General features: G+C 42.6%; 1 protein-coding gene across 1 annotated transcript; it reads left to right on the top strand.

Moving 5' to 3' along the window:
* Window positions 1-7,825: 7,825 nt before the first annotated feature.
* On the top strand, window positions 7,826-14,166 carry LOC123356986 (regulator of nonsense transcripts 2-like; the record flags this gene model as incomplete). Its single annotated transcript, XM_045000239.1, has 3 exons — window positions 7,826-7,986; window positions 11,244-11,441; window positions 13,570-14,166. Coding segments are annotated over 3 exons (538 nt in total), but the record flags the coding sequence as incomplete, so codon positions are not given.
* Between the last annotated feature and the right edge of the window lie 1,693 nt (window positions 14,167-15,859).

Raw genomic sequence — 15,859 nt, 5'->3', positions numbered from 1 at the left:
AAACATAGTAATGCAGCCTGTTCCCAAGAAGGTGGAGTTGACATTACATTCCAAGTTACTGGCTTCTCTGTTTTGAATTGCAGCATCAGGTTCAGATCAATTTTCGGTCATTGGTAACAACTGGTCAATCAGATGCCACTAACACCACCACCATTCAAGCTACTATAAAACCAATCAGAGAGGACAACTAGCCAGGAAAATACTGTCATCTTTCATTTGAAAGTGCACATTGGGCCCGTTTCCTAGTAGTCTTGGGGCCCCTTAGGTATGCAAGATGAGAAGGTCCCAGACCTCAGACTGCAGCGTGAGCCCAAAAGTCTACACCACAATTAAACAGCCTCTTGGTCAGAGCACCACGAGCCCGAGTCAGCTGGCACAGGCTATCTAATTGCAGTGTAGACATACTCTTAAGCAACGTCTACACTACCACATACTTCAGCATAATTTACAGGACTCAGGTGTGAATAAACCACCTCTCTGAGGGCCGTAAGTTACACCGACGTAAGCTCTGGTGTGCATAGTGCTATATCGGCGGGAGAATATCTCCTGCTGACATAGCTAATGCCTCTTGTAGAGGTGGAGTTGTTATGTTGATGGGAGAGTTCTCTCCTGAGTGTGTCTTCGCCAGATGTGCTATGGCAGCTTCGCCAGTGTAGCGCTTCTAGTGTAGACTAGCCCTAGGTGTGAGCTTACGCTTTTGTGTAATGGGCCCTGGATCAGCTGAACAGGCCCCAAGGAGAATTCCCTTGGCAAAGGGGACCAGCCCTTGTCCTCACCCCTCCTCCTCCCCCTTCCCCCCCCCAGCACAGAACTGATTCTGCACCTTCATCTCCATGAGAACCTATCAAATAGCAGAGGACACGTGAAAGACAGGAAGTGGTGTGGCTGGGGCAGTACAGTGTCGCAGCTTCTGTAAAACCCACAGGGGCCTTGGCCGGCTAGGTACAAGCTAGGGCAGACCTAACCTGTGCCAGAGACCACATTTAATTCCTAGCAGTCTGGGATCAACAGTGGCAGAAACTGCTCTTGTTTCCCTGCGCCAAACTCAGCACTAGCACAGGGATTAATTTGTTCCATTATGGGCAGGTCTGCATTTAAAACTTGCATCGGCACCGCTGCAGTGCTTCAGTGAAGAGGCTTCTACACAGACAGGAGAGCTTCTTCTGTCAGCATAGTTAATCCATCTCTGCTAGAGTGGGTAGCTATGTTGATGGAAGAAGCTTTCCTGTTGACACAGTGCTGTCTACACTGGGGATTAGGTCAGTATAACTACGTCACTCGGTGTGGATTTTTCACACTCCTGAGCAACGTAGTGATATCGATGTCATTTTATTGTATACATGTGGCCTATGTTTTGAGCTAATGCAGAGCTCTTCTTCAGGTCTGTGAAAGGTACTCAGTGTATCAGCTAGATACAGGGTGCAACAGGTAAGGAGTTAACATGTTTTGCAAGAGATCATTCAAAGTAAAGTAGGCAGTTAACACCTCTACAGTCGTAGGATAAAGGAGGGTTAAGGCATGTCTTCACTAGCAACGTTAATGTGGTTGTGTAATCGTGGCTCTCCCAGCGCTATAAAAAAAATCACCTCCACAAGTGGACTAGTGCTCACAGCACTGGTGCACTGACTACATTGGCACTTTACAGCCCTGAAACTTGCCGCGCTCCGGGTGTTTTTTTCACACCCCGAGCGAGAAAGTTGCAGCGCTGTAGACAAGCCCTTAGTGCATTACAGGTTGTTGTAATGAACCACAAATCAGTGTCTTTATTAAATCCATGATTTTTGGTGTCTAGCTGAGTGACAAATTTAAGTTCCCAAGCTCGTTCTTCCAATGTGTTGTGTGTAGGTTTCCTTGGAGGACAAGGACTGAGAGGTTAAATATGCAGTGATCATTTGGGAAAAATGTTCTCGCTCAGGTGATATGGTATTTTTATCATTTTGCTGTGTTTTATCATTTTCAAGAATCTAATGATTTGTCTGGTTTCATCCACAGAGTTGGTATTGGTGCACTGGATGAGGTGATAGGTATGTGTAGGACCCAGGGATCTGGAAAGGTGCATTGTGGGGGGTATTGATCATTGTAGCAGCAGAGATATGTCTGCAGGTTTTTGCATCTGTTATGGCCGGAGGTGGTGCTGCTTTGAGATGGTGTGTCCTGGTCTGGGAGAGCTTGCTTCTGACGATGAACTTTGTTAGGTTGCGGGCTTATTTGAAGGCCAGAATAGAGGAATTGGAAAAGATTTCTTTCAGGGTGTGGTCTCTATCAAGTGTGGGTTGTAGCTGTTTAATGATCCCCCCCCAATAGGTTCAAGCATGTGGTGGTAGGTGACAACTAGAGGTGTGCAGTTGCAGAGGGGTGAAGGTTTTTTGGGTCCTGTATTGAAGCAGGTTCTTTCCAGGTATTTGGGTGTCCCATTCAATGAAGCAGTCAACTTCTCTGGTGGAGTGTCCTTGTTTGGTGAAGATGGTTTTAAGTGTGTGAAGGTGTGTATCCTGGATTTCTTCCCAGAGCATATTCTGTGGTGTCTGAGTCTCTGGCTGTAGATAAGAGATTTATTGGTGTGTTTTGGGTGGGTCCTGGATCTGTGATAGTGTTTGTGATCCATGGGTTTCTTGCATGTAGTTGTCTATAAGCTTCCATTGTTGAAGCTGATCCTGATGTGCGGGAAGCTGATTCTAGTGTGGTAGTGTTCTAAAGAGAGTTTGATGGATGGGTGGTAGTTGTTGAAGTTGTGATGGAAACCTTTTGAGGAAGTTTAGGTTGTCTGTCAAAGTAGAAAATATCATTAGAGTATCTCAGGTATATCATTGGTTTTGTGGTACATTTGTCCAGTAATTCTTCCTCAAGGTGGCCAAGGAAAAGTTTGGCCTATTCGGGAGCCATCCTAGTGCCCATGGTGTGGGCAAAGTGTTTGTTGAATGTAAAATTGTTATAGGTGGGGGTGAAATGGATGAGTGTTTGGGGTGGATATGTGAGTGTTTGTCTTCTAGATACTAAGAAAAACAGAGCCAGCATCAAATTGATAATTTCCATTCTTTTGGTTTTAAAAAAGCCCAAGAGGATTACTATTGTTACTTCTTGTTTGAATAGTGTGGTACAAGATTGGCATTAAAAGACATCAAAAGTCATAAGCTGGCTTAAACTCCACCCTTTGGCCTTTACAAGGCCTATTCTGCATTGTATGATGCTTCTGTTACTTTAATTTCCGAGGAATCAAAGGTAAAAGACACAGACATGCAGCTGTATATAATAGGCCAGCCTTTAATATTGGTGGTGGTTCTTTGCCATAAGCTGGAATTACCAGCGATTGTTGTTTTCTCCAGGATGGGTTCCCTAACTGCAGTGGGACGGTAGATGGCATGCATATCCCTATCTTGGCACCAGATCACCTTGCCAAAGAGTACATAAACCGTAAGGGATACTTTTCAATAGTGTTGCAAGCGCTAGTGGATCACAGGGAGCATTTCACTGACATCAACGTGGGATGGTCAGGAAAGGTGCATGGTGCGCACATCTTTAGGAAAACAGGTCTGTTCAGAAAGCTGCAATCAGGGACTTTCTTTCCGGACTGCAAAACAACCATGGATGATAGAAATGCCAATAGTGATCCTAGGAGGCCCAGCCTACCCTTTGCTCCCATGGTTCATGAAGCCGTACACTAGCCATCTGAACAGCATTAAGGAGTGGTTCAACAATAGGCTGAGCAAGTACATAATGTTGGTGGAATGTGCCTTTGGACATTTAAAGAGTCACTGGCGCAGTTTGCTTTCTAGGTTAGACCTCAGTGAAAGCAATATCCCCATTGTTATTGCTGTCTGTTGTGTGCTCCATAATATCTGTGAGGCAAAGGGAAAGAAGTTTCCACGGGGTGGGACGTTGAGGCAGATTGGCTGCTCAACATTAGCTGCCAACCTGATACCAGGGCAATAAGAAGAGCCCAGCAAGGAGCTCTGCATCTCTGGGAGGCTTTGAAAACCTGTTTCAGTAATGAGCCACAGTAATGTGCCCTGCTTATCTCCGTTGTGCCTTCCCATGCCCTGCCATCCATTGCATCAGTTTTCCTGTACCCCCCTTAAACCCTCATGATTGCAATAAATAAAGAGCATTTCATTCTTGAAACGTTTACTTTTATCACACACATAAAGAAACTGAAAGATCAGGAAAATAATTTAACTTTGGGCAAATGGAGTGATAAAATTGGGAGGGGAGAAACCAAGTCAGCTTGTCTGTGAAAGCACAGCAGTCTTGACCATCATAGGTCTTTGAATGGCTGCCTTTTGTTCTTGGTACCCTCCCCCGGCATTGAGGGGAAGGGATACTTCCCTCTCACCCTCCCAACCCTCCCTGCCTCCGGGAACATTTTCGGGAGGGGAATTGAGAACAGGGAAGTGCTTGCAGGCAGTTCTGCATGGACTGCAGAGAGAGTCTAGCCTCAAGGTGCTTTTCTTGAAGCTCAACTAGATGTCTCAACATGTCTGATTGGTCCTTCATAATCCACAGCATCTCATCCTGCATGGCATGCTCATGCTTCTGGAATGCTCTCCATGTCCAGTTTTTCAGACAGTGAAATGCTCCAGGCTCTTAGCTCCATGTCAGCTGTCCTGGAGGTGTTCATTATGGGAGGTGAACACTTTCCGTCTTCTAATCTGAGAGAGCCTCTCTGTTGGTGTGGAGGATGTGCTAAAGGCCAAGCTTTCCACTGTAAGGCATGCAAAGCACAAGGCAACCATTGTCAGCACATACCCCGGGTCTAGTGCAAGGTTGCTATTTAAAAAATACTCCCCCTTTTATACTTAGTGCAAGCCAGAACATAATCAGAATCCCTAGCTAGTTAATGAACCAGTTTGCTGTTCCAACTGTGGGGAGTATGTCCCCGCAGCATGGGTGATGGGCCTTTTGCTGCAACTTGTAGCAAACCTGCCTCGGGAGCACAGGTGGACAATACCCCCTCCCTCTAACAACATGGACTTTGGTTTGAGACCAGGGACCAGCATTAAGCCTCCCAAATTGCTGTCTTTGTCTGAGGCAGCTCCGGCGAGGTTTGAGAACACAGAGAACACAGGAAGCTCTCCCTCCCTTTTGCTTAATACTGCTGGTAGTAATTGTCCTGGACTTGCAGAATCTGAGGTCAACGCCGATCCCTGCCAATCAAACCACTGGAATTTTAGGGAAAGCGTGGTTGAGGGACCCGGAAGTCACCATGGATGGTGGATCACATGCTCTATTGTTTGCAGTACGAGCACTTGTAATGAAAACTTCCCCCGTTTCTCCTAGGTGACCCTATGCGATATCAGTCTCCTGTGGGTAACAGAAGTGGCAAGAGAGCAGATGCTGCAAGTGTCTGGGTATAGACCTGGTCCTTATGCTACTATGCTGTGTACCACAATGATGCCAGCAGAGTGAATACTGGAGTGGCATGGAAAAATGTCTTACCGTGGTGGAAGAAATAAGGCAGCCCTCTCCAGAAACCTTCTGCAAAGGATTGCAGAGAACCTCCATGAAAGGTTCCTAGAGATCTCCATGGAGGATTCCTGGGTGATTCCTGTGCACATAAACAGTCTTTTCTGGGGGGCACCCTCTACGTAGCTGGAACAGTCACTAGGAAGCACATACACACTGCACCTCCCTTTTTCTTCAGATTAAACATAAAATATAAAAGCATCAAAAAGTCCTGTGACACTTTATAGACTAACAGACATATTGAAGCATAAGCTTTCGTGGGTGAACACCCACGAAAGCTTATGCTCCAATACGTCTGTTAGTCTATAAGGTGCCACAGGACTCTCTGTTGCTTTTTACAGATCCAGACTAACACGGCTACTCCTCTGATAATATAAAAGCATGTAACGCCTAAAGTTTGATTGGAATTGCATACACACTGGACGTGCCTTCACCTGCCATGCTGTCCTGAGACCGACTGGGCTCCAGGGTTAAGAATAGCTCCTGGCTCTCGGGGAGAATCTCCTGCTCGCCTGTCTCCCATTCTCCTCCTCTGCCTCTTCCTCATTCAGAATGTTCTCATTGTTTCTTGAGGTGGCCCAGAACTCAGACTCCTGATAGGTATCGGTGCTGCATTTGGGGGTAGTGGTGAGGTTGCTGCCGAGAATCGCATGCATCTCATTGTAAAAGTGGTATGTCTGTGCAGAACCAGAATGACTATTCACTCCCTTTGTCTTCTGTTACGCCTGCCGAAGTTCTTGGATTTTCATGGGGCACTGCTGCATGTTCCTGCTGTAACCCTTGTCCCCCAAGCCCGCGCAATCTTTTCATAGATATCTACGTTTACTCTGCTGGATCGGAGCTGTGCCTGCACAGACTCTTCTCTTCACAGACGAATAACTTCCACCACCTCCTGTGTACTCCAGGCAGGAGCACATTTTGGGCATTGAATCACCATGATCAGCTGGGCTGGTGAGCTCTCCATGCTGATGAAACAGGAAATGGGAACTCAAAAGTTCCCCAGGCTTTAAAGGGGGGGGGGGGGAGGCTGTTTCCCATTTACCTGGCTGCCATGCAGCAGAGTTGAAAATGATCTCCATCGCGGTCACAGCAGAGCATTGTGGGACACCACCTGGAGGCCAATTCAGTCAAGTTACACAACCCATAGCCCGGGCCCGCTGCCTGGGGGGACTTGGGCTTTGACTTCAGCCCCGGGCTTCAGCAAGTCTAATGCTGGCTCTGGTGACTCCATTAAAATGGGGTCACAACCCACAGTTTGAGAACCGGTGGTGCAGAGTAACCTGATCTGTTTTTTGTGGCTCATTATGACAGTGGCCTGCAAGGCACTGATATACCACCAATTTCCCGAGGAACGTTACTTATTGTTTAACTACTGTGCAACAGTATTTTAAGAAAGCAAGTTTCATGTATGTTTTTACATGCCCACCCAGAAGAATAGAGAGGATGTAGAAAAAATGGAGTAGAAAATATAAATGTGCACAGCATTTGTGCACATGCCTCTATTTTAAATGTGATTAATAGGTGAAATTTTTGACCCATCGCACTGGTAGGATGGTGTTTCTAGCAGTGGCTCACAGAACTTTAACCTGAGTCCGTTGTAATTAAATAGGTGAGACAAGAAAGCAGTAACCTTTTTTGCTCATCATATCACCCTAAAGTTCCCATGATAGGAAGAGTGCGATACTATTTAGGACTTGTAAAATGTATTTGAAAAAAGGTTTTGATTAAAAACAGCATTTAAAATTTTTCCTTGATTAAAAACTGTCAGGTATAGTATTGCAAAAGAAACCAAAATGTACATCATGAACTAATTCTTTTAGACTTTATTTCAAGGATGTCAGCTCATGTTACTGGGCTAACTTGGAAATAAACGTCTCCTTCTTAAAACTGGCATTTCTGAGCCCCTTCGTGATGGCCATCCCCTTCAGATACCAGCAGAATGGAAGCCTATTGTCATAGACTGCAAAGCAGTCTTTATCCTGCTTTAATACTAGTCAAATATTTTACTTAAAATATTGCACATTAAAACTCTTGCATTACAGAATATTTAAGGGGAAAAAAGCTTCAGTTCTTTCAGTCTCCATAATCGGATTATTCTTAATGACATTAAAGTTAAAACCGCTGTGGTTGTAGTGCATTTAAGTTTATCAAATTTGGTATTAAGTTGAATTTTGATAGTAGTGTTAGCCAGATGGTTGTGTCTCATTGCTACCATCTCATTTAGTGTGTGTGTATAATTCTGTGCCAGAGGGAAGACTGATGTTGTTCAGTGGAAAACTTTGTCAATGGTTCAGTATAGGTCAAATATATCTCTAATAAGTGGACAATGTCTGATTGTATTTTTTTTTAAATGTGCTCTTTATAGGCGTATTCTGCACTCTAAAGGAGAGTTGAGTGAAGATCGACACAAGCAGTATGAAGAATTTGCAATGTCCTATCAGAAGCTGTTGGCAAATTCACAGTCTCTGGCTGATCTGTTGGATGAAAATATGCCGGATCTTCCCCAAGACAAACCAACACCAGAGGGTAGGACATCTTTTAGTGTGATAGATTATATAATACTGAAAGCTTTCCTTTATGGGGAAAAAACAAAACCCTCCCATTGATCTGTGTTTTCAGTGCAAGTTTCCTTTTAAATGTTAATAGCTTAGCCTCTCACATTTAAATATATGGAATAGGGCAAAGAGTTCCAGGGTACGCCAATAAAGCTTCATTTTAAATTTATTAACCTCCAGTGAATTATTGAGCCTAAATAGGCCATCATAAGACCAAAATAAATGGTGGAAACTGGTGGGCGCTCTATGCACCCAAGGACATGGGAGGTTAAAGAAAAAGATTGGACTATAAGTGTTAGTTAATTTTGGCAATCTCTTGTACTTCTGTTAGGATGATTTTATTAAGGCGGTAAGGTAATGGGTGTCATGTAAAGAAAATCATATTTATACCTTTAATCCTCCCCATCACTTTAAGTAAGTATATTTAATTTATTTTTATAATTATTACTTGGTCAGATAACTAGTCATTCACAGGCTTTATTTTACATTGAGAGACCATTTGAATCCGAAGATTATATGAGCTGCATTTAAAATGAAATTTACTAGTTGTGTTTCCTTGTTTCTCAAATCGCACAGAAGGCACTTTGTTTTGATTACTTCTTAATGTAGTTTGAATCTGCTTTAGAAGTTATCTATTAATTGCATCTCAGAGCTTAGCAATTCAGTATAGTTTTAAAATATACTAATTGCCCTTTAAAGTATTTCAAAATGCAGCTAGGAAAATGTTGCATGACCTGTTAAGCCACTAGATGACTACCTGTGACCTTTGAATATGACAGCAAAATTTAATGTGCCACACTAGTATTGATGGCTGTCAAATTTTAGTATTTACGTATTCAGATCCATGAAATCATGGACCTCAGGTTTGTCCAAAAATGCTCAAGCTTAAAAAAATAATTGCTAAAACTGTTTTGAAGAAGAAATGTGTTTATCCCAACAGTTTCCTTACCATGATTGCCAGACCCAGATTAAGCAGTTTGTAGTTGCACAGTCTCAGGGGGCTCCGACCACCTGGCTGGTTTTTAACCCTCTTGGCCGGTTTTTCTTCCCTTTTGCAATGTGCTGGGGCTTTTTTCCATGTCTAAGTTACAAGTTGGGGGAAAAAACCCAGCACAATGCAACTGGCAACCATTGCTGCATGCATGCGCTGCTGCGTCACAGCTGCTTCCACTACAGTATTCAGGTCATGTGCCTACTGGTGCCACACCCTGGTCCCGCTCCACATGCCAGGCCCTCAATGAGCCAACGTGGTGGCTCCTGCTCCTTTCACTGCCAGAAAGCAGGGCAGACCTGAGGTTCAACAGCAGGGAGGAGTAAGAAGCAGGGACTGGAGTGGGTGAGGCAGGGATTCCTGGGAGCTTGGGAGGAAGTGGTAGGGGGCTTCCTTGGGCTAAGACTCCTGAGAGGAGGTAGGTGTAGGGGCTTATGGGCTATCAGGCTTGGGGGTGGGGGTGCCTGAGAGAGGAACAGGAGGATCAGGCTTCTGTAGGATGGTGTGTGTGCACTGAATGGGGTACAGGAGGGTCAGGATGCTGCAGGGAGGGGCAATGGCTAGTTTTTCTGCTTCTTGGAGGTGGCAACCCTATGGGCCTCAACCAGATTGGCCCAACTTCTCCCCCCCCCGCCACCGCTTTGTACCCTGGCGCAGTGTTGTAGTGTTACTCATGTTTGGTGTCCTATGCAATTGGGCCTCTTGGAGCTCTCTTGGATTATCACTGCAATCGGGCACAAGTGTAGGGGGGCTTTTGAGAGAGGTCTGGTTTCTCAGATCCCTTTTTGGAGTTCTGCTCACCTCTGGTTCATTCTGCTTCCTTGCTGGTGTTGGTATTATGAGCCATCATAGCCAGTGTGTCCTCTTCAGGTCCTAGTAGCTCACCATTGACACCCCAAGACCATCCTTCTTCCCAGGGGAAAAGAACTACCTTTCCTGCTCATTCAGCTACTGAAGCCCAGTCCCACAATCAGTGTCTGAGTCAGTCCCTTATCGGTACTGATTCGAATCAAACTTGTGCCCAGAGCCAACTGAGACTCAGTACCCCTTTCCCTTAGGAGCTGGTAAAATTCTTCTCTTAGCCTGTCTGGTTTTTCAAAAGGCAGCAAAGCAACTCTTGCACAAGAGGCTCGGGTAGCCAATGCACTAATGTACTTGCTGTTTTCTGATTTGTAAGGTCTCTGGCAAGTTCTGCTTTTGTCAAAAATGTCTTTCCCCTATAACTGGGGAGTCAGCTAGGCATGGTCAAGCTAATTTCTAAGCCATGTTTCATAAATACTTCCAAGCGCTTAATCTACTTAGGAAATGTTTCCCCAAGCCAAAGGAAAGAGTGAGTATTCAATTAAAAAAATAAAATAAATTGCGATATATATTTAAATGAAATATTGCTAGATGTATTATTATTAACATGTCATATTAGTTAATACCTATCTCATAGAACTGGAAGGGACCCCGAAAGGTCATAGAGTCCAGCCCCCTGCCTTCACTAGCAGGACCAAGTACTGATTTTTGCCCCAGATCCCTAAGTGGTCCCCTCAAGGATTGAACTCTCAATCCTGGGTTTAGCAGGCCAATGCTCAAACCACTGAGCTATCTCACCCCTTTAAGTCTTTTCCAAACTACTACTAATAAATTGAGATATTCTCATATTTATAAACAATATATCATGTGCTCTGTCTAGTTTAAGGAATGTGGGGAGGGTCCAATTTCCATAGTACACAGGGCCGCAAAAATTTTTAATCCATCCTTGCTAATTACCCCTGGACTACAATATTCCAGATTTTGCAAGCATTTACTTATATTCTGAAAATAAAACATTTGTGGCAGTTGGTGTATAATCACCCCCAAAATGATGTATCTAAACACTTTGTGATGCTAATATGGATGAATTCTACTATAACTCCATTTAGCAATCTCGTTTAATATAATTGTGATTACTTTTTGATTGCACAATTTAGTTTTGTAATTTCATTGTTTTGATTTCTTCTTGAATGAGACTAGTCTGGTTGTACTTTAAGATGCTGCGGATATGTGTTTAATAACTTTCAATTTTAGAAGCCAAGGTAGTGGCAGTAACAGGGAAACATTTTTTTAATGTTTATCCCAAAAATCTGTCTTTTTAAAATTAGATGATCTGAAACTTGTGTATGTAGCTTTAACCCTTCGCTTAAAAGAAAATCTTTCTTTTAGTATGATTATATTGATGAATTAGTCATTTGTACATTCTGTGATTCCAGAACATGGGCCTGGCATTGACATTTTTACCCCTGGCAAACCTGGAGAATATGACCTGGAAGGGGGCATCTGGGAAGATGAAGATGCTCGAAATTTCTATGAGAACCTTATTGATCTAAAAGCTTTTGTGCCAGCCATTTTGTTTAAAGATAATGAAAAATGTTCTCAGAACAAGGACTCCAGCAAGGATGAATCTAGAGGTAAAACAATTTGGAAGAAAATGGTCTAGATTTTTTAAAAATTGTATCGTGTCAACAGCCATGCAAGTTTAGCAAAAGTAAGGAAAGTCTTTAGTTGAAATAATCATTATAGATATAGCAGTCAGAACACTCCACCAAGATGGATGATCTTGAGCACAGAAATGATGCTAGATAGATCATCTGAACACAAAGTTTTTATGAAAATAATAATAAATAAAAATGAATACTGATAGCATTTTTCACCCAAATATATCAGAGTGGTTTTGGTGGGTAAATATTAATATTTGTATCTTTATATATGAAAGAAACAAGGCTGTGCCTTCACCTCAAAAAAAGTATGGGGTTTTTATACATTGAGATTATTAATTTGTTAGCTATCTTGATGCAAATTTCTAGTGCAGACAAGGCAAGGTAGTTTTTACCTTAATGTAGCTAATCAAGGTCAACGCTATCCCACCTGCACCCCCAACACACCTGGGATTGACTTGGATTAGCTGCATTGAGGTAAAAACTACCTGTGCCTTAACTATCTCAGTGCAAAAATCCTAGTGGAGACATCTATTTCCCCCCCCCCCCCCCCCCAGTAAAGCGAAAACTTAAGTCACAAAGGTTAATGCATTATCCATGATCACAGAGTGAGCTAGTGCCTGTCAGGAATGGAACTCAAATCATTTGACTCTGAGGGCTTGTCTACACAGCAAGTTACTGTTTGGCAAGCCATAGTGTGAATCTTTAGTGTGCCAGTTGGTGTACTGTAGATCCACATTCTGGCTTGACGAGCAGTAACTTGCTGTGTAAACAAACCCTCAGTCCTGTGTACTAACCACTAAACATATTGCGTGCCCCAGTAAATATTATTTCCATATAAAGCACTTGAAAGTTTTATCAAATATTTTGTTAGTTTATGAAAACTAATAGTTAAGGTATATCAATTTTTTAAAAAAGAGGGCTATATGTTTATAAAATGCAAACTAATTTAATTTAGAGATTATAGATACAGTATGCAGAAGAATAGTAAAACCAGGAAGAATACTGCTGGTTATGATTAGGTTGTAGTCTTAGGCATACTAGGGGGTAAGAACTCTAGCTATGATGAATTAAGATGGTCATCTAAGAAAACAAAAATATATTTTAATGTCAGATTCTTATCATGAGTTCATAGATTTTAAAGACAAGAACCGGCTATTAGATCATCTAGTCCAACCTCCTTTATAACACAAGCCAAAAAATGCCTGCAATACAATGTTTTCTGATGGGAGCAAAAAGGAGATGCTTGAAAGTTCATTGTAAATTTTTTGAAACTTGCAGTGTTTTGGGGACTGGGACTTGGCCTTGTGTATCTCACATTTCAGGCAGATTTGGTGGAGATGTTGTAACTGTAAAATCTCCATGGAAGATACCACGGTTTGCCCTACGTAGTTTCGCTTCTTAAGTTTTTGCATTCTCATCCTGGACTGTGCAGAACAGCTTCACAATCTTATTGTTCTCAAGTTGTACCACTTCTGGCATGACGTGATGTCATGGATTCCACACATTAAAACAGAATAAAACTTCACTTTATGCATGATGGGCCAGCCTTTCAAAGTTTGCTGATAGACTCATGTATTCAAGTTCTTGGGTCCTCCCAGTTGTTTGGATTTTTCTCCCTGATTTGGATATGCAAATCCTTGGACATTCAAATTTAAAACTTTTAACTTCTACTGGGGATTTCAACAAACGCCACTTTTGCAATTTTAGGTTTATTATTTAATCATGATATTAAACACAGGCATTCTACACATAACCTATAGTGTCCTAACAAATAACATCCCAGCCCAAGTACAATTGGGAACAAACCAAAACACTCAAAAGGGGTGAGCACCTTTTAACAGAAGCACATCACACAAGGAAGTGAATTAGGAAGACTGTTCCAGGCAAAAAGAAAAATGGCACAAAGTCCAGAGTTGACACATAAGACTGATGTATTGGTCAGAAAAGAAGTGTGCTGTTTCTCCTTAGACATGAATAAGGGTGTGTAAGAGGTCAAGCTAGAGATGCAGGGATGCACCAACATGTCTTAGAATATTTTTAAGCCATGTCTACTTGTGTTTACATTGCATGTCCAATATTTCTGCTTTCTTTGAAACAGATTCAAAAGATGCCAAGGATAATAAGGATGTTGCTGGTAGTGAGGACTTGGACTTGGATATGGAGAATTTGGACATTAATTATGATAACTTGGAGTTAGACTGTGGAGATGAAGCAGAAGATCTCACAAAAAAGCTTCTTGATGAGCAAGGTAAAAGCAGAGCTGATAAACATTTTTAGGGCTACTGTATTGTGTTTTAACTGGGTCCTGGTGTTTTTTCAATTCCTTGTATTAATGTGGAGGGATGCTTTTGCTTCTTTTGGGCAACGTCTGTAGTAGCTAGAAGCAGTTTTGAGCAAGGTCATTCCTTCCTCCATCCTTTTGTGCTCAGCAGGCACTTCTAACAAAACATTCAATAAAGAGAGAGAAGAAATAAAAGTGCTCTGCAGAAAGAAGAGAAAACTGGTCCAAAACTGCTAAAGGATAAAAATAGAAATAACAACTTCTCCTGTTCAGTAAAGACACTAAGATGGTTTAGTAACCACTATTTTTAGGTTTGTGTGGTGAAGGTTAAGAGATACCTTTGTTACTACTTTGGCATTTGATTGAATTGTGAAAAAGACTAAATGTAGAGGCAGCTCTACTCAGAAAAGTGACAGTAATAAATGGCATGTGAGACTTCATGTTTGTGTATCAATTATCTTATCAAATGTGTTCAGCTTACAAGTAAAAAGATGTTTTACTTTTAAGCCCAGTGTGGATTCTAAAAGTCAAACAGGATTCTTTCTTTCTTGTGCATCATCATCATCAGTAACACAGATTTTGCTCTCAGTAACAATTATTGCCTTCCCTGATAGACACTTAGTAAACATTCCTGCTAATGATGCATAAGAAGGAATAGAATCCAGCACATCCTCTCTCATGTAACAATGCTAGCATAGATAGCAGAGGTGAAAACTGGAAAAATCTAAGTTGGTTGTGGTGTACTCCCACCTGTGAGTTATGAGCTTCCTACCAGTGCTGCTGAACTTTGGGAACCTTCTAAAAAGCAGCACCAAATGTCAGGAGCCAAGGGCCACGTACTTTTCAATTACTTCCTTTCTGCAATTAGCTGCAGGAGAAAGGACTTCCTTTGTGTGCATTGTGTCTCATGGTTTTCCTAGAGGTGGATGTGAATGATGCTCTTCATTTTGCCTGGGGATATTTCTTCCCCAGATTTCTGCTCTGTGTATAAGGTCTTCACATTTGAGCCTGCATCAATGGTCAATAGAGGCTCTGTGGCCTCAAAACAGAAGCCTTATGAATCCCACCCCAAGTCATCCTTCTGCCCCCATGAAGGAATAGACCACATTTGACTTCAAAGCCAAACAAAATGGGGATGACTTTGGCAGTGAAGAAGTTTGTGTCAGTTCTTAAGTCTTAAGTGGGCTCTGAAGCTGCAACAGTTCAAAGATGTGAGCCTTCAGGAGCAAGAACGTAATCAATTCTGAGGGTGTTTTCTGCTTCTAAAGTACTTGCCACAGGATCTCTTTTATCAGGGCCAGGAGCTTCCCATGTACCAAAGAGACCTAGTACTAAATATGCGTGCCAGCGGATGGGTGGTTTTGCTAGCCAAAGAATGGAAATAAAGTTCCAAACCTCAGTCCTGACAACTTGTGATGGTTCAGATGTGTTGACTCATATGGTGGCATCAGCTCTTTTGGAGTCAGTACTTTGGGCCTTTTGTCTGAGGCTTAAGTCTGTATTGCAGACCACCTTTTCAAGGGGGGAGGGTCTTTTCAGCTATAAGATAGATGACCTGATGAAGAAGGTGGAGGACACTGAGTTCACTGCTAGGTCATAGTGCATCCTCAATGGGTGCTGTTTTTCAGAAGGTTTTTGAAGCTTGGTGGTGCTGAGGGTGCCTCCACAATGCAAAAATATGCAGAGGCAACACTATCAAGAAAGTACAGTTATGGTAAGTAACAAGCTTTATAACTCCAGTCATTAGATATGATTCTGATACACACAGGGAGCAGATCCATTGGCTAAGAATGTGCCATCTTTACATAGTCACTTTTCAAAGTAGACATACTTCAACTATATATTTTTTTTAAAGTACTGCTAAAATACAGTAACTCCTCACTTAGTTGTCCTGGTTAACGATGTTACGTTACTGCTCAATTAGAGAACAGGCTCGTTTAATGTTGCGCAATGCTCCCTTATAACGTTGTTTGGCAGCTGCCTGCTTTGTCCACTGCTTGCAGGAAGAGCAGCCCATTGCAGCTAGCTGGTGGAGGCTTGGAACCAGGGTGGACCGGCAGCCCCACTATCAGCTCCCTGAAGTTCCCTGTGTGGCAGCCGCCAGCAG

This window comes from Mauremys mutica, unplaced genomic scaffold (genome assembly GCF_020497125.1).
Source record: "Mauremys mutica isolate MM-2020 ecotype Southern unplaced genomic scaffold, ASM2049712v1 000160F_np12_subseq_3257749:3273607_obj, whole genome shotgun sequence".
NCBI lineage: Eukaryota > Metazoa > Chordata > Testudines > Geoemydidae > Mauremys > Mauremys mutica.
The sequence above is the reverse complement of the archived record's forward strand: the minus strand, read 5'-3'. Positions and strand labels throughout refer to the sequence as shown.